This window comes from Balaenoptera ricei, chromosome 2, assembly GCF_028023285.1.
Source record: "Balaenoptera ricei isolate mBalRic1 chromosome 2, mBalRic1.hap2, whole genome shotgun sequence".
NCBI lineage: Eukaryota > Metazoa > Chordata > Mammalia > Artiodactyla > Balaenopteridae > Balaenoptera > Balaenoptera ricei.
The window spans coordinates 31,598,193-31,623,877 of NC_082640.1; the positions used below are offsets into that span (position 1 = coordinate 31,598,193).

Below are 25,685 nucleotides of genomic sequence, written 5' to 3' on the forward strand. Positions count from 1 at the left end.
CCATCTGTTCTTGCTTGTTGTTCACTTTTCCCATCAGAGCCCTTAGCATATGAATCATAGTTATTTTAAATACCCCATCTAATAATTCCAAAATCACTTCCATTTCTGAATCTGGTTCTGTTGTTTGCTGTGTCTCTTCAGACTGTTTTTTTCTTGCCGTGTAATTTTCTGTCGAAAAACCAACATAGCGTATTGGGTAATAAGAGCTGAGGTCAGTAGGCCATAAGTGTGAGATTTTATGTTTACAGGGCTGGGATTTGGTTTCTGTTTGATGTTTGTTCTTGCTGGAGGTGCCAGAGGCTTCAGAGTCATCTGTTTCCCTTGGGCTTGGACTTCCCTAAGGACTGCTCCCTGTGTCTTGCAGCTCTTTCAGCTAAAATCCACCGTAAGTGTACTGGAGCCATGTTAATGTGGTGGGAAGGTTTATGGGGCTGGGGGGAAGCATTCTGTGATTTCAGGCTCCTGTGGGCCGTGGCCCTGTGCCTTCATACATGTTTCTTAGCCTTTTAATCCCCCCTTAGGTATAACAGGAAGGCCAGAGGAGCATGGGGTCAGGAAGTGCCCTTCCCATGCTCCCCTGTCAAATGCATGGCAGGAATTAGTTTGGATAGTTGGGAATTCCGAGAGTTTTTCAACAGTTGGTGATCTTATAATTCACTCAACTTAAACATCCTTGTCTTACTGCAGAGGAGACTAGAGCTGTCTGAGCTTCTTGTTTAAAAAAACTAGTTAGTGCTTTGAAGGAGGGTTTGGCCCAGATTTCCTACTAGTCTCTCTCCACTAGTCTCTAAGGAGAAACCTGAGGGTTGAAAGAACTTGGGAGACCTGTGCAGTATAATAAATATATGCATTTGTTCTTTGTTCCCTGTGCCTGGCACTGAGTTCCTAAAACCTTTCCAGTCTCCTGAGTGATGAGTGACTTATGTCTGCTAACGAGATGACTCTTGCCTGGGGTCCTCTAAAGAGCTTCAGGATGGGGGCTGTCCCAGAAAGACCAAGCTATTATTAGAGGATTGGAACTTTCAGCCCCAGACCCCAGCCTCCTGGGACAGCAGAGGGGTTGGAGATTGAGTTCAGTCACCAATGGCCAGTGATTTAATCAATTGTGCCTCCATAAAAAACCCCTAAATAATAGAGTTGGTCAACACGTGGCAGTGTTGGGAGGGTGGCGCACCCACAGAGGGCATGGAAGCTCTGTGCCACCCACCAAGGCCCTCCACACCTTGTCTTATGTGTTTCTTCCATTTCGCTATTCTGAGTTGTATCCTTTATAATAAAGCAGTAAGCATTGTTTTCCTGGTTTTGTGAGCCATTCTAGCAAATTACTAAACCTCAGCAGGAGTTATGGGAACCCCTGATTTGGAGCCAGAAGTACAGGTGGCCCCACGTCTCAGGACTAACTTCCGAGGTGGGGGCAGTGGTGTGGGGCTGAGCCCTGAACCCTGGGGCTTGCACGAACCCTGGTTAGTTAGTGTCAGAATTGACTGGAATTGTTGGACATCCAGTTGGTGTCTGAGAGTTGGAGAACTGGTTGTGGGTGTGGAAAAACCCCATACAACCTCCTGTTTCCATTCATCTGAAAGGAAAAGCAAGGAGGCTGCTGTTACTGTTTGCAGATGTGTTCAGTGTCCATGGGTGCAATGAGAAGCTCTCTTGTTACTGAATAAGGTCCAGCTGCTCACCACTCAAAAGTAAGTACTCAAGAGAGGCAGGTGTTGGTAGAACGGAAAGTTTCTTTAATCAGAATGCCGGCAATGTGGGGAGATGGTGGACTCAGTGTCCCTCAGAAACCACCTCTGAAGATTCTGCTTGGCCATGAAAGTTTCAAAGGGAAAAAAGGAAGTAATCTCAGTTAATCGTGGACATGGTGGGGGGTGTCAGACCCATCACCCTCCCCACCGTGTGCAGGCTTGTCAATCCTCGTGATCTTTCTTTAGATGCTATCCTGTTCACACAGTTTGTTCTGTTCACGTGATTACTGAAGGGGAAGCTAACAAAGAGATCTGGTCATCGGTTAATTACTTATTCTTCATTTCTACGTCTTTGATCTACAGGAAGAACCGACAGGTTACCAAGATTTGAAAGGTGTGCTTGGGCCGGAGATGAGTAGAGCCTGGGGGTGCCTGGTTTAAGGCTGGTGACAAGACAAAGGGGCCTCCTGCAGAGAGCTCTTTCCTGCCAAAAGCTGCTTACACCCTAGCACCTTCCTGCAGGATTCTCTCTCAGTTTGAGGATGCAGCACGAATGTAGAAGTGAAGAATAATTATTTTTCATAGCTTTAACAAAAAATAGAATAGGTATTTTAGGGGGCATATGGTTAAATTTTAGGTTTTAATTTTACATGTGATTCTTAGCAAATTGGCTTCTCTTGGTATCAGTTTTGCAGAGGGAAGGGCTGTGTGACAGTAGATGTGTGGAGCAAGCATCCAGACACTGGTTTCCCCCTAATCTTTGCTGGTTTGCATCTGTCACACTGAGCCAACTGACAGGAAGACATCATTACTCCAAGTGTGTGGAGAACTTGCCATCAACGTATGAACAGCTGTCTGGAAACGATGAAAATTTACACCTGACATCAGGAGTTGTGTGCTAACTGTGAGAGCCAGGTTTGGCTGGGCGATTGATAAACCCAGCGAGAGCCTATTTTCAAAAGAAGGCAGCTGGGAGGTGAGTTCATGTGGTTTCAAAATTACTTGCCCTCCCACGGTGAAAAAGCCACACCCACAGCAGCATCCCGGGAGGACACCTGGCCTGGTCCCCTTTATTCACCAGACCTCAACCTCGGGTCTTTTCTGTGGATCAGGCTCGACTCCCCCTTCTCGCCATCCCATACCTGTTACAGGTGTGGCTGTTCTGGACTTCGCTGCTGTGACACCTGCCGCCTCCTTGAGTGGTTGCCCTCTAAAGCAGGAAAGGAAATTTTGCATGAATCTGTAGCATCTCCCATTGCTTTATGGTCAAACTCCATGCTTTCTGCATTAAAATAGAAACATTGTTGGAATGATATAATATTGAATTTTCCTCTGGTATGTGTAATACACTTGAGCATGTTAACAAGCCAGCAGTTATGATAATTTTAATGGGAGATTCGTGTTCTGTTTTGCATAAGTGATGAGTTTAAATTTGATTGAGTCTTTGAATGTAAACCCCAAGAGTGTACAGATCTAGTTCCTTAATGCTTTGAGGTCTGTCCCTGACTATTTTTATTAAAATATTTCTTCATTTTAAATTATTCTGTTTACCCAGGTATTTTAAAAGGAAGAATCTTTTGTTTGTGGCTTGATAATTAACCTAATCTGATTACTGTGTTTTTTTATGAAACAATAGGGCAGAATATGTCAGCAAAGTTTTAGGCACATCAGACTTAGCATAGCATCTGTGGTCCCACAAATTTAATATTATTTATGGTAATAGCTGTATGTAGTTCTATGGATGTTACTCAGAATTAGTGCATTGAATCTGGTATTTGAGTTTGGCAATAATTGAGAGATTCATTTGGGCATCAATTTAGTCCTATTATAGCATTGCTATTTTGTGTAATTATCAAACTGAAATGCCCAATTCTTTATTTCCCCTTGAAAGCATCATTTGCAGTCTTACTTTGGTTTTTTTTTTTGGTTTTTTTTTTCTTTTTTTACTTTGGTTTTGTGTTAAGTAAAATGTTCTTAGTAATTTGGCAGAATTATACTCATGTATTTATTTGTTTTTTGTTCATATAAATATAAAAAATAACTAGCCTTAGTTCAGTTCTTCTCCATGATGGGCCTTGGTTATGCTGATAATTTGCCTTCTGACTTCAATTTAAGGGCCCTCTTTTAAAAATGAAGGAACTGTGGTTCCCAAAACATAGGACATTGCAAAAACTTGGCTACATGACAAAGTAGCAGAGCTGAGACCTGAACCTGCATTTTTCATGGTTTTTAAAAAATGTTTAATTGTGGATAATTATGCACAGACATAGGCATAATTAATAATATGCGCAAACATATGCATGGGTAAAGAATATAATGTGCATCGAACCTTTGTGCACCCATCACTCAGCTACAACAACTCCTGGCCATTCTTTCCCCACTACCCCCTACCATTTCTCCCTTGGATTATTCAAGCAATCCTGAGCATCATATTAATTCATTCAAAACACTGAAGTATATATCTCTGAAAGAAAATTAAATAGCCACAATGCCAATATCACACCCAATAAATACCAGTGATTTGCTTTATCATCAACTATGCAATGTTCCGATTTCTCTAACTATATCTCTCTGTGTCCCTCTGTCTTTTTGTATTTGGTTGTTATGTCACTTAAATCTCTCTCTCTTATCTTTTCTTGCTGGACCAGATGGGCTGTAGCACCCACATATCCCTTGATTATCCCTCAGGATGTACACCCCTAGAGAGATACAGTGAAATTACTTATTTTACGGTCTCTTTAAAACCATTCTCTGTAGTTAAGCTGCCAACCCAGTATACTGGTTTGTTTCATTTTGTTTTGATTTTAGAGATGTTTTGATTGAATTTCCTTTCATGATTATATAGAACGTTTACTGTTACAGAGTCCAATCTGTACAACAAAGGATTTTTGGAGGATTCTAGTTGTCACCCCTGTCCTGTTTATTCTGTTTCGATGTCTCCATGCCCCTGCCCCCCGCCACTGCCACCCTCACCCCCACCCCAGAGCAACCACTCTTAGGTTTTGGCTTTATGCTTTCGCTTTTTTGGGTTTTTTTTAAAATATTTATTTATTTATTTTATTTATTTGGTTGCACCGGGTCTTAGTTGTGGCAAGTGGGCTCCTTAGTTGCGGCTTCGCGGGCTCCTTTAGTTGTGGCTCGCCAGCTCCCTAATTGTGGCATGCGAACTCTTAGTTGCAGCATGCACGTGGGATCTAGTTCCTTGACCAGGGATTGAACCGGGCCCCCTGCATTGGGAGCTCAGAGTCTTAACCACTGCGCCACCAGTGAAGTCCCTATGCTTTCATTTTAAAATGATAAGTGAGTATGTGCACTCGACACACACTGCCTGTATATGTGCGTGCTACACGCACTGTCCTACTCTCCTGGTCGTCGGTTTGTAACTTAAGGTATATCCTGGGGGTTGGTCTCTGTACAGAGATATTTCCTATCCTTCTTACAGCTGCATTGTCCTCTTTATACGGGAGGGCTGTTATCCTTTTGTCTGTGATGCAAGTTACACCCTACTCCCTAATGTATCATTTGTCTTTTTTATTTACTTCTGGTGGGGTTTTGACATGTAAAGATTTTTATTTTATGTAGTTAAAGGTATCAATCTTTTCTCTATTGCTTTGGAGTAATAGTACAGTTTCTCAATTTGTAGGTCAGAGAGGGAAGAACTCTTTGTTTTCTTTTAATATTAAATGGGATCTCTCCCTCTCTCAAGTTTCTGATCTATTTGGAATTAATCCTGATATAATTTGTGCAAAACAGATGTATATTTTTCCTTTTCCATGTGGCTACCTGGTTATATCAATACCACTTATTAAAAAGTCCGTTTTTCCCCCAGTGATTTTTTTTAAAACAATTCTTTTTATTTAAAAAAAAAATTTGTTTATTTATTTCTGGCTGTGTTGGGTCTGCATTGCTGCGCACGGGCTTTTTCTCTAGTTGCGACGAGCGGGGGCTACTCTTCTTGCGGTGTGCGGGCTTCTCATTGTGGTGGCTTCTCTTGTTGCGGAGCACGGGCTCTAGGTGCGCGGGCTCAGTAGTTGTGGCGCACGGGCTTAGTTGCTCCGCAACATTTGGGATCTTCCCGGACCACGGCTCGAACCCGTGTCCCCCTGCGTTGGCAGGCGGATTCTTAACCACTGCACCACCATTATAGTCCCAGTGGATGATTTTAAAGACTGGCTTTTACCCTAAGGAGGGCAGGGGCGTTGCTGAGCAGAGGAGGGGATTTTAGGAGGGTCTGGTACCTGTGCCCTGGAGCCCAGGGTGGAATCCACAGAAGCAGTGAAGAAGTGAGATTCATCATGTTGCTGCATTTAGGGGTAGTTCCCTAATTCTCCTTGCTGTGCAGTAGTCCATTGTACTTATGTCCCCACATTTTATAATGTAGTTTCTTGCTGATGGACACCTGGATTATTTCAAATTGGTGACCACTGCAAATAATGCTGCTATGAACGTTGACGTAGATATCTTTTGGTGTATTACCTAGGAGAGAAATTCTGGGGTGCATGGGTTCAACTTCAGGAGATGATGCCAAATAGTTTTCCACAGGGGTTGCTCCATTTTACATTATCCCCAGCAGAATATAAATGCTCTGTTTTTCCTCATTATCACCAATACGTGGTGTTGCCAGTCATCTTTATTTTAGCCGTACGGTATCTCATTACGGTTTACTTTGCATCTCCTTGATGATTGATGAGGCTGAGAGCCTTTTCATATGTTTATTAGACATCTGAATAGCCTTGCTTGTGAAGTACCTATGAAAGCTCTTGCCCATTTTCCATTGCGTTGTATGTATTTTTCTTATTTGTGGTAAGGAGTTCTTTATATATTCTGGAAATGAGCCCTTTGTCAAGTTATTTGTGATTTGTCAGACGGGTATATACGTATACATATGTATACATACACATATAACACATATAGCCATACGCACACACACAGAGATATAACACATACATATGTATCTTCTTGCACTCAGGGACTTGCCTTTTCATCTCATGATAGTCTTTGTGGCGTCTTGATAAAGTTTTCCTACCTCAAGGTCACAAAGATTTTCTCCTATGTTATCTTCAAACAGCTTTATTATTTTCCCTTTTGTATTTTTTGCTATAATTTACCAAGAGTTGACTTTTATAATCAAACAGTGTAGTTTCATTTTTCCATGTGAATATCCAGTTGACCCAGGCCATTTATTCAGAAGACAGTCCTTTCCCCACTGTGGCACAATGCCATCTTTGTGACAAGGAAGTCTCCTTGTATCCTTGGGTCACTTCCTGGATTCTCTGTTTCATCTCTTGGTCTTTTAGTCTGTATTTGCATCAATACCAAGTTTTCTTAATCACTATAAATTTATAATTAAATCTTGGCATCCAATAAAGACAGTACTTTGTCTTTCTTCAAGATTGTTTGGCTATTCATGGCCCTTCGCATTTGCACATAAGTTTTATGGTCAGTGTGTCAAATTCTACACGGAAACCCTGTTGGAATTGTTGATGGGATTATATGGAATCTATAGATCAATGCAGAGATAACTGACATCTTTACCACGGTGTGCCTTCCAAGCTATGAATATTTATTTATTCATCTTTAATTTCTCTCAATAATGTATTATAATTTTCTGAATAGAGGCACTGCATATCTCTCATTAGATATAAATTTAATATACATCTCTCTCTATAATTTTTTGGTGGTGGTGTGCATTGTGTTTTAGTTACCTAGTGCTGTGCCACAATTCGCCTCAAAATGTGATGTCTTAGAGCAGCAACAGTTTATTATTCCTGATGACTCTATAGGTAGTACTTCTGCTGGTCTTGCTTGGAGTCCATCCTGTGACTGTGCTCAGATGATGGCTGGGAGAGCCCTGCTGGTCCAAGCGGCCTCACTTACACATTCAGAACTTGGCTGCAGGCTGGAGCTGGGCCTCCCCTGTCATCCTCAGTGGTACATGCCACGGAGAGCACTATGAGAGGGGTTGCTCCCAGAGGAGAGAAGCAGAAGGTACAGCCTCTCTGGGCCTGGGCTCCAAAACCCACCTGGTGTCACTTCTGCCACATTCGCTGCTCAAGGCAGGTCACAAAGTTAGTCCACAGTTGTGGGGATGGAGAAGTTCTCAACTTCTTGAGGGAAGAGCAGCCACCCCGTTACAGGACAAAAGGGCATGTGGGATGAGAGATCCTGTTACATCCATCTTTGGGAAAATGTATCACGTATGGTATATATTTTAATTCCACTTTCTGTTTGTCACTGAAAAATAAAACTAAAACTGATTTAGGTATATTGACCTTACATACGACCACTCTGATGAATTCACTTATTAATTCTAATGATTCATCTGTACATTCTTTTGAATTTTCTACCTATATAATTGTGACATTTGAAAAAAAAAAGAATTTTTTTTCTTTCCAATCTTCAAAACTTTTCTTTTTTTTTTTTTTTTAATTGCACTGACTGGGACCTCCAGTAAGTGATGAACAGACGTGATGATAGCAGGTTTCTTTGTCTTATTCCTCATCTCAGAGGAAACATTTTCAGTATTTCGCAATAAAGTGTGATATCTAATGCACATTGTAGTGACTGTTTAAGTTCCTGTCTTTTTCAAGATTGCTGAGGTTCTTGTTTGGTCAGATTTAAAAAAAAAAAATCTTTAATAGATATTGAATTTTCTCTTACGACTTTTCTTTCTCTTTTGAGATGACCGTATGAGAGATCTCCTTTTTTCTGTTAATATACTGAATTACCTTGATTGATTTCTTAATGTTAAGCCAACTTGCTTTCCTGTATTGAACTCAACTTTCTCATGTTGAATCTCTTGATTTTGTCACTTTTTTGTTCAGGGGTTTTGATTATACATTTATGAGGGAGAATGGCCTTTCATCTTGATTTTTCAAAATGTCCTTGTCAGATTTTTATATTAAGTTTATGCTTTCTTCATAAAACACAATGGAAATAGTTCCTCGTTTTCTTTTCTGGAAGGATTAAGACTGGTATTATTTCTTCTTTAAATGTTTAGCAGAAGTCACTAGTGAAGTTACCTGGATCTGGGATTTTCTTTGAGGGAAAGTTTGAAATCACAGATTCAGCAGCTCCCAGAACTATTCCAACTTTGTGTGTTTTTGTATCAGTTTTGTTTGGTTGTGCTTTTCCAGGAATTTCCCCATTCCATCTGTTTTCAAAGGTATTGGCAAACATTGCATATATATTGTTATTATTATTATATAATATTATATAATTATAATTAACATTATATATTATATTATATTATATATAATATTACATAATAATTATATACATATAATTAATATTATTATATTGTTATTATTATATTAAGGATATCTCTTGTTATCCTTTTACTACCTGCAGGGGTGTGCCCTGCTCTTGTGCACACCTTTGCGAGAGCACAGTGGGCTGGTTCTGGGAGAGGGTGGAGGCTGCGAGCATTGCTGCTGCCAGGGCAGGGGTACTGCTAGGACCATACTGACAGGAAGAGCAAGCAATCGGGAAGAAGCAAATCCTTCCCCCGGCCCCCTTGTCAGGCTCCCCTCATGGCCCCTCACTGGAAGAACCCACAGGAAGCCATCCTAACAGAAGAGAAACAGAGCTCACAGAGACCCCACTCCAGCAGCGGGTCTGGAGCTGAGAGATCAGAGCTTCCTAACCAGCACACCCTCCCACCGAAATCTTCTCAGTGTCCTCATGACCTCACCCCACCCGGAGGAGAATCCGTCTCCCCACTCTTCTCCTTGTTCCTGGGGTGAGCTGAAAGTGTTTGGGTCCAGGCTCTTAACAAAATGTTCCTTCCTCTATTTCAAGAATCCTTATGAGCAATTGTGGTATAATTTACATTCACATTATCGTTGTCCATTAAGGTTTTAAAATAAATATTACAAAACGTGTTTTCACAATTGCTCACTACTCTCTGTCTTCACCTCCCATGGGTCCTTGTTTGGTTGGGTTCTTTGGTGCTAGTATGATGGAGTGTTCTCAGAGAGGCCCCCTGGGAAGCATGCTTCCCACTCTGCATGTCCGATAATCTCCTTCTTTGTACTGACATGATAATACTTTGGCTGGTAGAGAATCCTTGGAAGAGTTCCTTCTTTTCTCTAGTTACTAACTGTTACTCCATTATCTATTAGTTTCCAAGACTGCAAGTGAGAAATGTGATGATAAACTGATTTATTTCTAGAAACAGCTTGTTCTTTTTGTCTGTATGGTTTTCATACTTGTAGGATTTTGCCTCTTCTTGAAATTCAGAAATTTTGCCTGGAGGTATCTAAAGTCTGCCTTTTCAGAACAATTTCAGTCTGAAAACTCAAGTTGCTTTTTCTTTGATATTGTTTCTTTGCTTATTCTGTCCTGTTTTTTTCCTCCCCAAACTTCAATTATTTACATATTATGCCTGCTTTTTACCCTTCATATCTTGATATTTCGCTTGTGATTTTTATTTCATTAACTTTTTGTTCTGTATTGTGTGACACATCTTTCATTTGAGCCTCCTAAAATAGTAATTTGCTTTTCTGCAGGGAACATTCTCTTTTACAGTGCCTCTACTAAAGTTTTAAATTAAAAACTCAAGCATTATTCTGTTCTAAAAGCAGTTTATTGTGCTCTAATAATATCTCCTTATGCATTCTCATTACGGTTTTATTATATGGACTATTTGTTTCCTCCATTAGTTCTGCTCCATGGTAGCCATCTGTTCTAGAATTTGGCTGTCTCCTTCCTTCAAACCACTGTACATCTTAGGAGTTTGCTTTACCTGATCATTTTTTTGGATATGGAATTTCCCCAATGCTGGGGCCCAGCTGGTGGCCATGACGGCCTTAATCCCCTTAAGGCCATGGTAGAGTAACAGGAAGACATGGAGACAGATAGGGTGGGATTGTTTTCCGTCCGTGGGGAAGGGGCACTGGGGCTGGCAGACTATGTACACTGTCTTGCTTTAGAACTTCTCTTTCAAGGGGGTCAGCTGCCCTCCCCCAGAACTGTCACCTCAGGTAGGCCAGACAAACCCCCTCTCTCCTCCCTGGAAGTCCCCTGGGTCAGCCGGCTAACCCTACTCTGGCTGGGAAGGCTGCTCCTCACTCCAGGCTCTTCCAGAGATGCAGCCTTTCTCCAGACTACCTGACCTCTGGCCCATAGGATCTTGCTGGACTCTGACCCCCAACTTCAGCTCACCTCTACCACAGGCCATGGGGAGCAGTAGTGGGTCAGCCTCGGACACAGCCCCACCCCGGGCCTCATGAGTGGCCACAGGAGGAGCAAGAACTAGCGGCCGGCTGGCCTGGGCTATTAAAGCTTAGCTGTCCCCTGGTCATCATCACATGAGGATCAGTTATAAGCAGGAAACATGGCTAGGCCCAGGGGTGCAGCAGGAATCCAGGCAACAAGAACAGACTGACTCTCCTGAACTCCTCGTTGTCACTTCCTGTCCTCTCCTTCCAAGAAAACTGGGGACTAAGGTTGTAGCCTAGAGTGGGGTCTCAGGAGTCAGGGACCAGCTCCAGGAAGGTAACAGGGAACTGAAGACTCGGTCTCATGAAGGATGGCCCTGGAAAGCATGGGAGTGCCTAAAAGGCCAAGTCCACGAGTGACCTTGCTGGGGAGGAGGAGCGAGTTGAGGAGTGTGGAGGGAGGGGGGAGCCTGTGATCCCTCTGAGGCTCTAGTGTGCGGGGGGAGTGAAGCCCTCGGTGGTGCTCACAAGGAAACATGGCTGAGGTGGGGTGTCACGCAAGCTCGGATGGTGCCTGTGAAATATGAGGCGGCGTCTTCAGGACTTCCAAACAAGTTACAGGCTTTTGACCTACAGGCTTCAGATCTCTGGGCAAACTCCCTCCCGGGCCTAGGTAACATCTAAATGTCTCTTTGCTGCAGAGGGAGGCCAACAAGCAACCTGTGATCTTGCTCCACTACCTGAACTTCAGCAGCATCTCAAGCCAATGTTCGAATGTCTGCAGATCTGAGCCAGGTGGAGGGGTTGGCACATGGCCGGGGAGGTCTGTGGACAACCAGCTGATACAGTTCTCTTGTTGGGACCCCTTCATCTACAGGGGTCAGTTGAGATGCTTTGGGGCTGCTTTTAGGTGCGAGTGATATAAAACCCAACTCACAAAAGCTGAAACAACAGAGGAAGTTACTGTCTTAAATGACAAGCCTAGAGGTGGGCTGCTTCAGAGTCAGCTGGGTCGGCAGCCTGGCACAGTCACCAAGGACCCAGAATCTTCCCAGCTTTCCATTCTGCCAGGTTCAATGTGCTGACAGGTCGGCGCAGCCCTACTCATGGCCACGAGATGATTGCCACTGCTTGAGGCATTACGCGCAGATGCAAAATGTCTAGTGCAGGAAGAACCTTTTTTTCCCCCGTAAACCTCTTTTTTGAGAGCAAGCAAACATTTCTCAGGTCCCCTCCACAGGACGCTCACATCTCATCTCATCAGAACTGGGTCACACGTCCGTTCCTAAACCAGTCACTTGCTGTTTGGGTTGTATAATTTACTTATAAGTTTAGAAAATATCATCCTTGATAGGATCACTCAAGTAACAATGTGAAGGGATATTAATACTAAATGGCAATGAGCAGGGCTGAATTTCTGTAAGTTGCACTTAATAATTACACTTGCGCACAAAAGATTCAGCATAAGCATCACTGATGTATCCACGTTAATTACTATGTGAAATTTCCCAGTATACATTTTTTAAATGTCCAGAATAATAACCACACTAAACTAGGTAATTTGCTTAGAGGTAAATGTGAAAGGAAAAGAAAAGATGCGTAAGTAGTATGAACCACTTGGATAGTTATAAACAATCGAGTAGCCTAAGATTTCATAAGCACCTTTGTAATGACTGACTGGATCCTAGGAAGCAGTCGATCAGCTCACATTTGCTTTTCCCACACCACATCTCTCCAACTTGTGGGATTAATAACATCTGAAGGAGTGAAAAAACAACAGTCATGCTTCTCAAGAAAAAAAGATGCCCTGGTTTATTTTATCCAGCCAGATTAAGGGATGAAGTTGCCAAATTCAAGAGGCAGGAATCCTCCAGAAAACCAAGCTCCTCGGCCTTTTGTGCATTTAGAATTCCTTCCCACAGAGGCTCCCCAGTTGCTGGAAGCAACGCCATGGCCAAGCCAGCTAGGCCAGATGCCTAAGCAGGCAGGGTTCCCCTGCTCTTTCCTCCTTCCCAGATGCATGCGATGCTCACCTGTGTATGGGGCTTTAGCTCTTCCTTGTCTTACCTTCTCAAATTAACAAATTTAAATGTATAAGGTTGCCTTTTTTCCCTGCTATTACACGGTCCGTTCCATCTTACCTGTCCTCTGCCCCTCCTTTCCCCAGGCCTTATTTTTGCCTCCTTCTGTCTGATTGAGATCAAGCTTGTTTATTCCCTGGAATGCCATTCTTTCTTCTTTTCTCTGTTCAAGGCTTCTGATAGCTCCCCACAGCAGCCCAAATGTCTTGTGCGCATGCAAGGAAAGGATGGGGGGTGGTGGTGTTTCCTTTCATGTAAGGTTTCTGGGGTATCCTCTTAGAGAACCAGGGAGTGTGTAGCAAACTAGCTTGTCAGCTTTCTACACAGCAGGCTTGTCATGTACGCCATACCCAATTCACAAGTTTTCAGGGAATCAGAGTAGACAGGTCCTTCGTGCTCTGGGAAAAGCAAGCACAAGTAAGAGTCCTGGTTGAGCACAGGGTTTACTCATTTGAGCAGTTTCCATGCTAAGAAAGGCAATTATCACTAGTCTACAACACCTTTATTTTTGTCCAGGTGAGAGATAGGGTTGTCCAAGTACAAAGGACAAAGCATCTGACTTTGTTTCCCTCCAGCTATAAAGAAACTTTACATAAGTTCTTAGTTTTTGAAAATGTTTGGAGTTGGGGATATTACATTAATCTTTCTGTGTTAACTAAAGAAACTATTGTTGCAGGACTGTACTGCAGTAAGTTTATCCTTTTCCACCAAATGGGCAGCTTCCAGAGGTACATTTGGAAGTCTGGTCAACAAATGAGTGGACCGAACCCCGTGGTCCATAAGGCGACATGCCTCACACGAATCATTCTCACATTTCTAGACTGTACTAAAGTTCATGATCCTTATATATTTCTTATATATAAGCTGATTCTCAGTTGTCACACAGAAGAAGCTGTGTGAGCTAAATTCGATTCAGTGAGTGGGACACAGCTTAGTGAAGGGAGAACGTTGGGCTAAGAGAGACCGTGGGCAGGTGTGAGCCAGACCAGCAGTACATGTGCACACATGCTGTGTGTGACCTGCCTCACTGTATGTGTTTGAACAGCTTTTGGCGGGAGGAGGATTGTTTTATTTACTTTTTATTGCAGTAGATTGTGCCTTTAGTTCAGTGTTGTGTGTGGTTTTTAATGTGCCTGTAAAACAAGGGAGAAGAATTTAGTTTTAAATAACATATCATAAACATACCTATATATACTTTTGTAGATGTTAAAGTTATTTTGCATTTTTGTGAACATCCTGGATTGAGTTGTGCATATTGCACTGATTAATTCAGAAGCGGTTTTCATAGTATAGGTTGATATATTTTAATGTGGTAGATCTCTTTAAGAGAACAGGTACTTGATTGTAAGTGGGGAGGTATAGTTTTGAAAGCACTGGATCACAATGCATACATAATTGATTTTACGACCTTTGATTTTGCCCTTCTGTCAAGACTATCCTAGGGCCAGGGCTGTTCATGCAGCCCCTGAAGCCTGCTTTTGTCAGACGTCTCTGTTACAGGACAACCAGCGCCCCCGTTTCCTGGAGGTATTTTGCAACTGTTGAAGACTCATTCCCTCAGAGGAGTTTTAGATGGGGACCTCCGTGAGTCCTAGAGTCACAGAGTTGTATCACTTACAGGAAACCAGAGCCGAGTTAGGGACTCCCCTGATGGCCTGTAGATGCTCTGGGGACTCAGGATGCTCCAGCATGTGGACACCGAAGGAATGAGCAACGAGGCATTTCTATACATGTTACTTTCAGGATGGGACTTCTATTTTCAGGCCAACGTGTGTATGATTTTTTATTTAGAATTATTTCATATATGAAGAGTATTTTACAACCAAAAGAGTTTGTCTAACTCAGCCCTGCCTTTCTGCAGGTGAGGAGGCTGAGACCTGACCAGTGAAAGGCCTTCTTGCAGGACCTGGAGGTGGCAGAAGAGGGGTGAAACTACTTTCTGTAAATCAGAATGATGTTCACTAGTTACCTAAAATACAACAAACGTGCTTTGTGATAGTGATGGAAATAATTATTTTAATGGCAGACTCTCCTCCACTTTAACTTTTTAATTAAAAATTCTTCTTCTTCTTCTTCTTCTTGGTTCAGAAAGTCTGGGCCCCAAGTGCCTCCATTGGATGGTTCTCATGACTTGTCTTAGTCTTATTTTCTGTTACATCTCATTATACTTCAGAAGGAGCGGCTTATTAGAGATTCTCAAGCCTGGCCTTCTTCAAGTTCTTCTTTTCTTAAACAGCTTTATTGAGATATAATTAACATACCATTAAGTTCACCTGCTTAAGGTACACAATCTAATGTTTTTAGCACACTTAGAGTTGTGCATCCATCATCATAGGATCTTAGGACATATCAATCACCCCAAAGGAAATCCCACACCTTTTAGCTGTCACTCCCTATGCCTCACCCCCCTCAGCCCTAGGCAACCATTCATCTACTTTTTGCTCCATGCATTTGCCTATTCTGGACAGTTCATGTAAGTAGTATTATACAAACATGGTCTTTTGTGAGTGGCTTCTTTCACTTAGCATAATGTTTTTGAAGTTCATCCATGTTACAGCATGTACTAATACTTCATTCTTTTTTATAGCTGAAATATATTCCGTTGTATACCTTTTATCCTTTATCCTTGTTTATCCATTCATCAGTACATGGACATTTGTGTTGTTTCTTTCTTTTCTTTTTTTTTGAAGATTGATTGATTGATTGATTGATTGCTATGTTGGGTCTTCATTTCTGCGCAAGGGCTTTCTTTAGTTGCGGCGAGTGGGGGCCACTCTTCATCGCGGTGCGCGGGCCTCTCACTATCGTGGCCTCTCTTGTTGCGGAGCACAGGCTCCAGGCGCGCAGGCTCAGTAGTTGTGGCTCACGGGCCTAGTTGCTCCGCGGCATGTGGGATCTTCCCAGACCAGGGCGCGAACCTGTGTCCCCTGCATTAGCAGGCAGATTCTCAACCACTGCGCCACCAGGGAAGCCCCATTTGTGTTGTTTCTACCTTTTCGCTCTTGTGAAGAGTTCTGTTGTGAACATTCGTATGCAAGTTTCTGTTTGGGCACCTGTTTTCAATTCTTTTGGGTCTGTATCTAGGAGTGAAACTGCTGGGTCATAGAGTAATTTTCTGTATCACTTATTGAGGCACAACAAACCTGTGTTCCACAGAAGCTGTACCATTTTACATTCCCACCAGCAAGGCGTGAGGTTTCCAATTTCCCTACATCCTTGTCTGCACTTGATATCATCTGTATTTTTGTTTATAGCCATTCTGGTGAGTGTGAGGTATTATATCATTATGGTTTTGATTGGCATTTCCCTAATAACTAATGATGGTGAACATCTTTTCATGTGATTGGCCATTCTTACATCTTGGGAGACATGTCTATTAAATTCTTGGCCCATTTTTTTAATTGCATTTTTGTCTATTATTGAGTTGCAAGAGTTGTTTATATATTCGGCATATATATTCCATGTCAGATGCATATAATTTGCAAATAATTTCTCCTGGACTGTGTGAATTGTCTTTTCACTTCCTTGAGTATCTTCTGATACACAAAAGTTTTTAACTGATGAAGTCAAATTTATCAATCTTCATGTGTATCACTTGTGCTTTTAGTGTCTTATCTAAAAGATCATTGTCTAACCCAAGGTCATGAAAATTTACTATGTTTCATTCTAAGAGCTTTATAGTTCTAGTTTTTACATTAGACCTGTGCTCCACTTTGAGTTAATGTTGCACATGGTGTGAGGTCAGGGCCCAAATTCATTCTTTTGCATGTGGGAATCCATTATCCCAGCACCATTTATTATTGCCCCATTGAATTAACATTGCCCCTCTTTTGAAAACCTGTTGACCGTGGATGTATGGATTTACTTCTGCATTCTCAATTCTGTTCTATCACTCTATATGTGTATTAATTTACTAGGCCTCCCATAACAAAATACCACAGACTAGGTGGCTTAAACAACAGAAGTTTATTTCCTCACAATTCTGGAGGCTAGAAGTCCAAGATCAAAGTGTTGACAAATTTGGTTTCTTCTGAGGCCTCTCCTTGACCTGCAGACAGCTGCTGTTTCACTGTGTTCTCACACGGCCTTTACTGTGTGCACACACCCCAGGTGTTTCTTCCAGGGATGAAGGACGGCGCCCTTATAAGAGCACTGGTCTTACTGGATTAGAGACCCACTTAACAGCCTCATTTTAACTTTATCTATTTAAAGACCTTATCTCCAAATTCAGACACATTCTGGGGTACTAGGAGTTAAACCTGTGAACTTTGTGGGTGGAGGAAGGGCAGAACAACACAAGTCAGCCCATAGCAATATGTCTATGCTTGTGCCAGTACCACACTGCTTTGATTTCTGTAGTGCTGCAGTAAGTTGTGGTATCAGGAAGTGTGAGTCCTCCAAGTTTGTTCTTTTTCAAGAATGTTTTAGCTATTTTAGGTACTTGAATTTTCCTATGAATTTTAAGATCAGCTTGTCAATTTCTGTAAAAGAATCCAACTGAGAGTTTGTTAGGGATTGTCTTCAAGCTGTAGATCAATTTGGGTAGTACTGCCATCTTAACAATATTAAGTCTTCTGATCCGTGAACATAGGATGTATTTCTACTTATTTACATCTTCTTTAATTTCTATTTTTCTGTTTATAATTGTTGTCTCCCTCAGGACCTCCAGTTATGCATATGTGGGATCTTTCTTGTCTGCCTTCAGTATCTTCATATTTTTCTCTAAGTCTTTTCTTTTAGTCTTACCCATTTCAGTTTGCTTAGTTTTCTCAAAGCCTATCTGCCTTGTCCCTCTCTGGGTATTAGCTCTATCCATTCTCCTTCTTGGTGCCATTGACCTGTGAGAATACCTCTGCTCTAGGTTAAAGTCTAGAAGAAAAGAATGAGGTCTCTGTCATCTTGCATGGTATGGCCAGTGGAGAAATACTCTGGGTTAAATATGGAGAACACAGCTACTCTGGAATAGCAGATGCTTTCAAAGCATGTTCTAAGTTGTCTGAAACTCCTTTCTGCAGAGGTTAAGTCACCAGATTAACTCATATGTAAATTCTACATGGAGAAACAATCTTTCCTGAATTCTTGCTTGCCCTTATTGCCAGCAACTAAAATCGTAAGCACATTCCTCAACCACAGAAACTGCCACTAAACATAAAAAAAAAAAAATCAAATTGTATTCAGATCATCTCTCATTACATTCAAATATCTTTATAGGTGATGACATATTTAAGATCATTTAAAAATCAGACTGGAGTAACTGTGGTTCAGGCACCCAAAATGGAACCAGGTGGCCACTGTGGATGTGGTGTCAGACACATCCCTGCATCACTGAGAACTCGAATTTTCTGAGCTGTGCCCAACTCCAGGACACCAGCAGCCGTTTTCAAAACATCTGCCAGCAGCTGCTAGCAGCAACCTTGTAGTTTCAAAGTCTCCCCTCCCCCCTCGAAACTATGCAGTCATTTCCAACCCCAACCAATCCTTGCTTAACAATCACCCTTACTTCCTGCCACCTATGATCCTAATTCTTGACCATTTACGTAACCTTGTAGTTTTTTGCCTTTATAAGCCTCCCTCATTTTGTACTCTGTGGGAACACAATTCAAGTGCTTCTTGGGTCTGTGTCTCCAGGGCTGCAGTGTCAACAAACCTCCAATAAACACCGCTTTATTTCGATTAGGTCTCCATTCTTGGAATTCTTGGTTAACATAGGTAATAATAACCTTGTCTAGTTCAGTTCCTATGAAACAAGTCTTATTCCTTAGTACCCTCTTTTTCCCTTGCATAATGGGTTTGGAATTTGCTGTTTCAAGTGAGGGTAACCTACTCAAAGCACATAAAGCATAAAGGATGGGATTTTACTTGCTCCAGTAACTAGGTATCCCCGGGAGTTTGACCCTGAACTCAGGATCCAGGGATTCAGATGGCAGCGTGAGCACTGCTTCTCCATCTCTTAGGTCCCCCTTGAGTTGGCTTCCACATAAGACAGGTTACTCCCTAGCAAAGGCAAAGCTGGGTAGGCTTACATCACCCCTCAGCTTGTTAGCTGGGAGGAAAGAGAACCTATATGAACCCAAGAGGATGCTGATTGGACTTCTGAACCTGTCCCTGTGGCTGGCCTGAATCACATGCACCCACGAAAGGGGGGAAGAGCCTTACCCAGGTCTCCTAGAGATGGGAAGAGGCAGTTCCTAAAGGGAAAGGATACAGAACAGGGGGCAACCACAAGCAAATCAAAAGCCACTTATTGGCCACTAACAAGACCTTATGGGTTTACAGTTTTTTAACTTAACAAGCCTTCATGATTTTCATAAGTAAAAGACCCTGGGTAACTGGAAGGTGTCTATTTCTTGAAAAGAGTCTAAGAAGAGGCTTCTGGGCCAATTGGTTACAATGCTTGGAAAAAGCTGTCTCATCAAGCCCTCCTCTCCACCCACTTCCACCACCTACAGAAAGCTCTGTTGCCACTTAAAGTATTCCTTCACGAGGGACAAAGTGTTATTAGGTAGTCCTATCATGTGATTTCACCAGGATGGATCTTAGTTACAATGAGTGAACACAAGGGGTTTTATTGCAACCATGAAAATATCCGGATTGCTTTTCCTGCCATCTATGCAGTGAAATAGTACCTGCCCCCGCCAACTCCTTTGCTCACATGTTGCACTCAATCCACTTCCTTCTACTGGAAAAGACAGAGAAACTGCTCATATATGGTGGCTGCATGCTTTTATCATTCCTTTTCTTCCCCAAAAGTCCTGACCTGCTTTTTGCACTAGGTTGCTGTCAGAAAATTTAAAACCTTCCTCTGGTTCTGCAAGAACTTCCAGTGAATGAACAGGAGAATGCAGTAGATAATAGAGATGATTAGAGATTTTTAGCAGGCGTTTGCTAACAAGGAGATGAAATAAAGCAATTAATTAGAGGCATTTGAAGAGCAGTTGGTATAGGCATTTCTCTGTTCAATGCATTTGAAATCTTAGCTAGCTTAGTTTTTGCCACAAGGAAAAAAATTTGTGGGCCGGGGGGCTCTAATACTTAATAAAAGTATTAAGGTCATTAACATAAAGTGTTTGCAAATGTTTTTCTTTAACCACTTGTCTTTATTCTTCTACTGGCTGAAAAGTCACAAATATATTCACAGTGAATTTACTGAAAACTTGAATGTGTATAACTGCTAAGGCATGGTGTCACTGTGAAGTTAAAATTCACTGAAAATATATTGTTCAATTATCTCCCAAGCAAGAAAATCAACACTGAATTTCACTTTTAAAAGAAAGTAACTTTAATAGCACCTTGATAAATTTTTCCAGACTTTTTTCTGATTTCTGTGTACACGTGTTTCACTGTAGTAAACATCTTTCTATGTACAGCTTTGATAGGCCTCAAATACAGTTGGCCCTCTATATCCACAAGTTCCACATCCGCAGATTTAACCAACCGCACATCGAAAATATTAGAAAAGAGAAAAATCCAGAAAGTGCCAAAAAAGCAAAACTTAAATTTGCCGAGTGCTAGCAACTATTTATATAGCAGTTACGTTGTATTTACAACTATTTACGTAGCATTTATATTGTATTAGGTATTAATCTAGAGGTGATTTAAAGTACATGGGGAGGATGTGCAGATGTGCATGGGTTATATGGAAATACCACACCATTTTATATAAGGGCCTTGAGCATCTGAGGATTTTCGTATCTGTGGGGGTCCTGGGACCAATCCCCAAAGATATGGAGGGAGCACTGTCTTAACATGAAACCCCTGGAAAGAAGCAAATCTTTACCAACTACCCTATCCAGGCCCTGTGCGAGGTATTTGGCAAACCTCTCTTTCTTAGTCCCCGGAAGCCGTGATTAGTAATCTCATTTTGTTGACATGGAAACAGAGAGGAGTGTTGGTGCTTTCCCATGTTCATCCAGGTTTCTAGCCTAGGTCAATCTGACTCCCAAACTCTTACTTTTTCAAGGACACCATACGTTTGTCCTCTCTCTGCTCAGCATATGGTTAAAAGCAGTCTCTGGAGGCAGACTGACTGCCTCAGTTCAGATCCAGAGCTACCACCTACTTGCCACAGGACCCACGACAGTTAATGTTCTTCTACGTGCCTCGGTTTCCTCATTTGTGAGAAGAGAGAGATCATAAATGCACAGGCCCCATAGGGTTGTTGTGGGGATTAAATGAGTAACACCTAGACCACTTAGAAGAAGGTCTGACCCCCGGATACCTCTGTGGTAATCATTAGCTGCTGCTGTTTATATTTGTTATTAGTGTTAGTGTTGTTCTTACTACCGTCATCATCATAACAATTTTTCTGCAAACACCATGGCTTCCTGTGTCAATCTGAGGTGGAATGTGGGCCTGGGTGACTTCTCCATGCAATGCCTAAAACTTCATTCTAATCCTATCATTTTACATCTGTATTTTCCCACCTGCATTCTTTTGGACACAGTGTAGAGAGGTGTTTTAAGACTTAAAACTGGTATTTTTCTTTCACCCATTTTGAGTGAAAGAAAATGGGTAAAGATGCTATCTGGGTAAAAATGCTGGTGATGGACACTGCTGATTTTCACACAGTCACAGGGATCGCAAGACCTGTGGAACTAACTTGGTAACAAGAAAAAACACTAAAAAAAACAGCCCAGCTGTTGACAATGGCTTACATCTTATTTCCCATTTCTCTGTTATTTCTTGGTTGCTGATTTTTTTTTAAATTCAGGGTACAACTGATCCTTCTGAAGGGACCTTTGCTGAATTCTCAATTGTCGGAGGTTTCTTTGAACTTGAGTTTAAATTTTAATTTGCAAGGAAACTGAAGCAGATGGATTTTCTCTTCGTGGAAAAAAAGAAATGAGTGCCTTGATGATATATTTGTTTTCCTTAGCAGGCTTCTGCCATTAAGACTGATGCTTGAGGATATATTGTTAGATCTTGTGTGGAACAGAAAGTTATTACTAATAGTTTACCAGATTTTAGCATTCTTGCATCACAACACGGAATATCATTTTACATTTACTAGTTCTTTTCCAGCGCCATTATCAGATTGCATTTTCATAGTGAATTACAACAAAAATTTTATGCTACTGACATTTAATGAAATTTTAATAAGGTTGTGTTTTGATGTTAGTATTCAAATAATGTGTTTTGAATTGCTTTCCTTTGAATATATTTGCATTAAAGAGAAACTCAATTTGATTTGGTTCTTTAGAGTTTACCCACTTTCTGGTAGCTTTTTTTTTTTTTTTAATTTATTTATTTATTTATCTATTTATGGCTGTGTTGGGTCTTCGTTTCTGTGCGAGGGCTTTCTCTAGTTGCGGCAAGTGGGGGGCCACTCTTCATCGCGGTGCGCGGGCCTCTCACTATCGCGGCCTCTCTTGTTGCGGAGCACAGGCTCCAGACGCGCTCAGTAATTGTAGCTCATGGGCTTAGTTGGCCTAGTTGCTCCGCGGCATGTGGGATCTTCCCAGACCAGGGCTCGAACCCGTGTGCCCTGTATTGGCAGGCAGATTCTCAACCACTGCGCCACCAGGGAAGCCCTCTGGTAGCTTTAAAAAAGACAAAGAGGGGGCTTCCCTGGTGGCGCAATGGTTAAGAATCCTCCTGCCAATGCAGGGGACACGGGTTTGAGCCCTGGTTCGGGAAGATCCCACATGCTGTGGAGCAACTAAGCCCGTGCACAACTACTGAGCCTGCACTCTAGAGCCCACGAGCCACAACTACTGAGCCCACGTGCCACAACTACTGAAGCCCACGCACCTAGAGCCCGTGCTCCGCAGCGAGAAGCCACCACAGTGAGAAGCCCACGCACCACAACGAAGAGTGGCCTCCTCTCACCGCAACTAGAGAATGCCCGCGCACCGCATCGAAGACCCAACGTAGCCAAAAATAAGTAAATAAAATAAATTTTTTTAAAAAAGAGGTAAATTCAGTTTCTTCTTTGCCAGTCAGTTAATAGAAAAGGAACACATTTGCTGAGCTCTGGAAGTAATGGCAGCAGACTGCAAATGGTATGAGTTAATGGAATGACTCACGTTGGCTATTAGACTTGCACAATTTTAAAATACATATATATTTATATAAAGTGCACGTCACAGATTATGAGGGATTATACCTTTGGGTTCTCTTTTCTTTCTCATTTCTTTCTCATTGAGTCCTAAGGCTGATATATTAAGACATTTAAGAGATTCACATGATTGCAATTCTTGATCAGGGATGTCCAAAATTAAACGGTAATCTCTTGAGAAAGCACGGTTCTCTGTTGGTAGCGTTCTCTTAGCCATTTCTGCTAAAATTGTGGTGTGGGCCCAGGCAATTTCCATGAGCATGTGCTTTCCAAAAGATAAACTCACCAGACCTAACTAAAATATGCTTTCTGGGATGGCTTTGACGCAGCTGTCCGGCTGGAGTTTATTATGCACAGAGTATCAATGCTAAAATGGTGAAAAGATGGGGAAAGCCCGCTTGCGAGGCAAGGCTTGCCTTTACCATTCTTTCTGAACAGACTCAGGGGCTTTAGAGAAAGTAACTGGTGGGAAATGGTTAGGGGGGGACTGGCGACGGCAAACTAGTCCTCAGGGTCTTTTATCCTTTTTATGCCTAGTTTTGTGCGGAAAGAAATGCTTTTACTTCCCTTCCACGCTCTTCGCCTTATTTTTCTCCCACATTCTTCCTGGGAGTCTCCTCCACCTACAAACAGTCCAGATTTCAGAGCTCTCGATACTCACTTTCTACGGATCTGGCCTGAGCTGTGCGGTCTAAGGTGAGCCGCACACTCGCTCAGGACCTTTGCTTCCTGTTCTCTATCTTCAGGGTTTGGTAAGGACGACACTTAATTCTAATAAAACACACGGCTGGGACCAGCAGGGTTGCGCGGAGACACCGCCACCGCGCGACCGCCGCCCGAGCCAGACCGACCCCCAGACACGGCGCGGCCTCGATGACGTAGCGCGCAGCCTCCGTGACGCAACCGCGCAGCCCCCTGACGCAGCGCGCAGCCTCTGTGACGCAACCGCGCCCCCTCCGGCCCCGCCCAGAGCCGCCAGGAGGAGCTGCGTGCAGACCCACAATCCCCGCAGCCGCTAGTTACGAGGTGTCCGCTTCGCGCGGGTACCGCCGCCGCGACATGTCGTTAAAGCCGAAGAGCCGGGGCCGCGCCGGCGCCCAGGCCGAGCGGGGTGGCGGCGGCGAGGAGGCCCCGAGCACGTCCCGCGGGCCGGGCGGCGCCGCGTCGCAGGGCGGCCGGCGGGCCGAGGCTCCCTCAGCGCCGGGGCCGCGGTCGCAGAAGCAGCTGGAGCTGAAGGTGGCGGAGCTGGTGCAGTTCCTGCTGATCAAGGACCAGAGGAAGATCCCGATCCGTCGCACCGACATCCTGCGGCACGTGGTCGGGGACTACAAGGACGTGCTCCCCGAGCTGCTGCGGCGGGCGGCCGAGCGCCTGGAGTATGTGTTCGGGTACCGGCTGGTGGAGCTGGAGCCCCGGAGCAACACCTACATTCTGGTCAACACGCTGGAGCCGGTGGAGGAGGACGCGGAGATGCGCGGCGACCAGGGCACGCCCACCACCGGGCTGCTCATGATCGTGCTGGGGCTCATCTTCATGAAGGGCAACAGCATCAAAGAGACCGAGGTCTGGGACTTCCTGCGGCGCCTCGGGGTGCACCCCACCAAGAAGCACCTCATCTTCGGGGACCCGAAGAAGCTCATCACCGAGGACTTCGTGCGGCAGCGGTACTTGGAGTACCGGCGCATCCCGCACACGGACCCCGTGGACTACGAGCTCCAGTGGGGCCCGCGCACCAACCTGGAGACCAGCAAGATGAAGGTGCTCAAGTTCGTGGCCAAAGTCCACAATCAGGATCCCAAGGACTGGCCGGCGCAGTACTGTGAGGCTTTGGCGGAGGAGGAGGCCAGGGCCAGACCCCAGACCGGGGTTGCGGCCCCAACCCCAGCCCCTTCCTCTTGAAACCTGAGACAGACTCGGAGAGACCCCGGGGAAGGGCTGGGGGTGGGAGGAAGCATCTTGCTGTAACCCTTAAATGTGTGTAGTAGTTTTAGGATGTGTTTGCAATCTTTTCTTCTTGTGATAGTATAAGTCACTTTGGTTCCGAATTTTCATTTATAAAAATATTAAGGGATGATTTCTTTTGGTTTGTCTTACTGTCTGTATTTGTTTTTATTGGTATAAAAATCTTGCTAGCTTTATAAAGCGAATTGGAAAGTTTTGTACCATGTTATGGAAGTAGACATTTAAAAGAAAGAACACGTCAATAAGTTGCTTTCATGCCAAGGAAATAAAGCGAAGTGGCTCTTGTCTGGCCTCTGGACTACCCAACTCTGTAAGGAAAAATAAAAGTCTATAAATTGAAAACTAAAATGTAACTGCCTATATCTCTATTTATCTTAGCACAGCTATTTTAAAAATATATTTTCCATGTGTATAAGTGTTATGAGTCATTCTAAGCAATGTATGCATTGTATTTTTTCCAGATAATTTTTTGTGTGGCTGACCATTTAGTTCCTTTTTTTTCTGTTTTTTTTTTTTTTTTTTTTTTTGCTACTATAGTTATAATAAACACTGTGTTTTTGAAGCAGGTAAGCATTGTGGACTTATTTTAACCATAAGTCATGAGAAGATTTCATGACTGAAAAACAGAATCTTAACAAAAAAAGAAAAATAATGTTTACCACGTATCATTCAGATAAATAGTGTTTTGTGGAAGTTGCTCTATTTTTATGTGTGTGTGCATATTGGATCATGA

At 43.0% G+C, this 25,685-nt stretch overlaps 2 protein-coding genes across 2 annotated transcripts in view; both read left to right on the top strand.

The window, feature by feature from the left end:
• ENTREP2 (endosomal transmembrane epsin interactor 2) overlaps window positions 1-25,685 on the top strand; it is a 257,220-nt gene that overhangs the window by 114,453 nt on the left and 117,082 nt on the right. The window lies entirely within an intron of this gene.
• Window positions 23,937-25,300, top strand: NSMCE3 (NSE3 homolog, SMC5-SMC6 complex component). Its single transcript, XM_059915334.1, has one exon. The coding sequence runs from the start codon at window positions 24,050-24,052 to the stop codon at window positions 24,887-24,889; it is 840 nt and encodes a 279-aa protein (XP_059771317.1). The 5' UTR covers window positions 23,937-24,049; the 3' UTR covers window positions 24,890-25,300.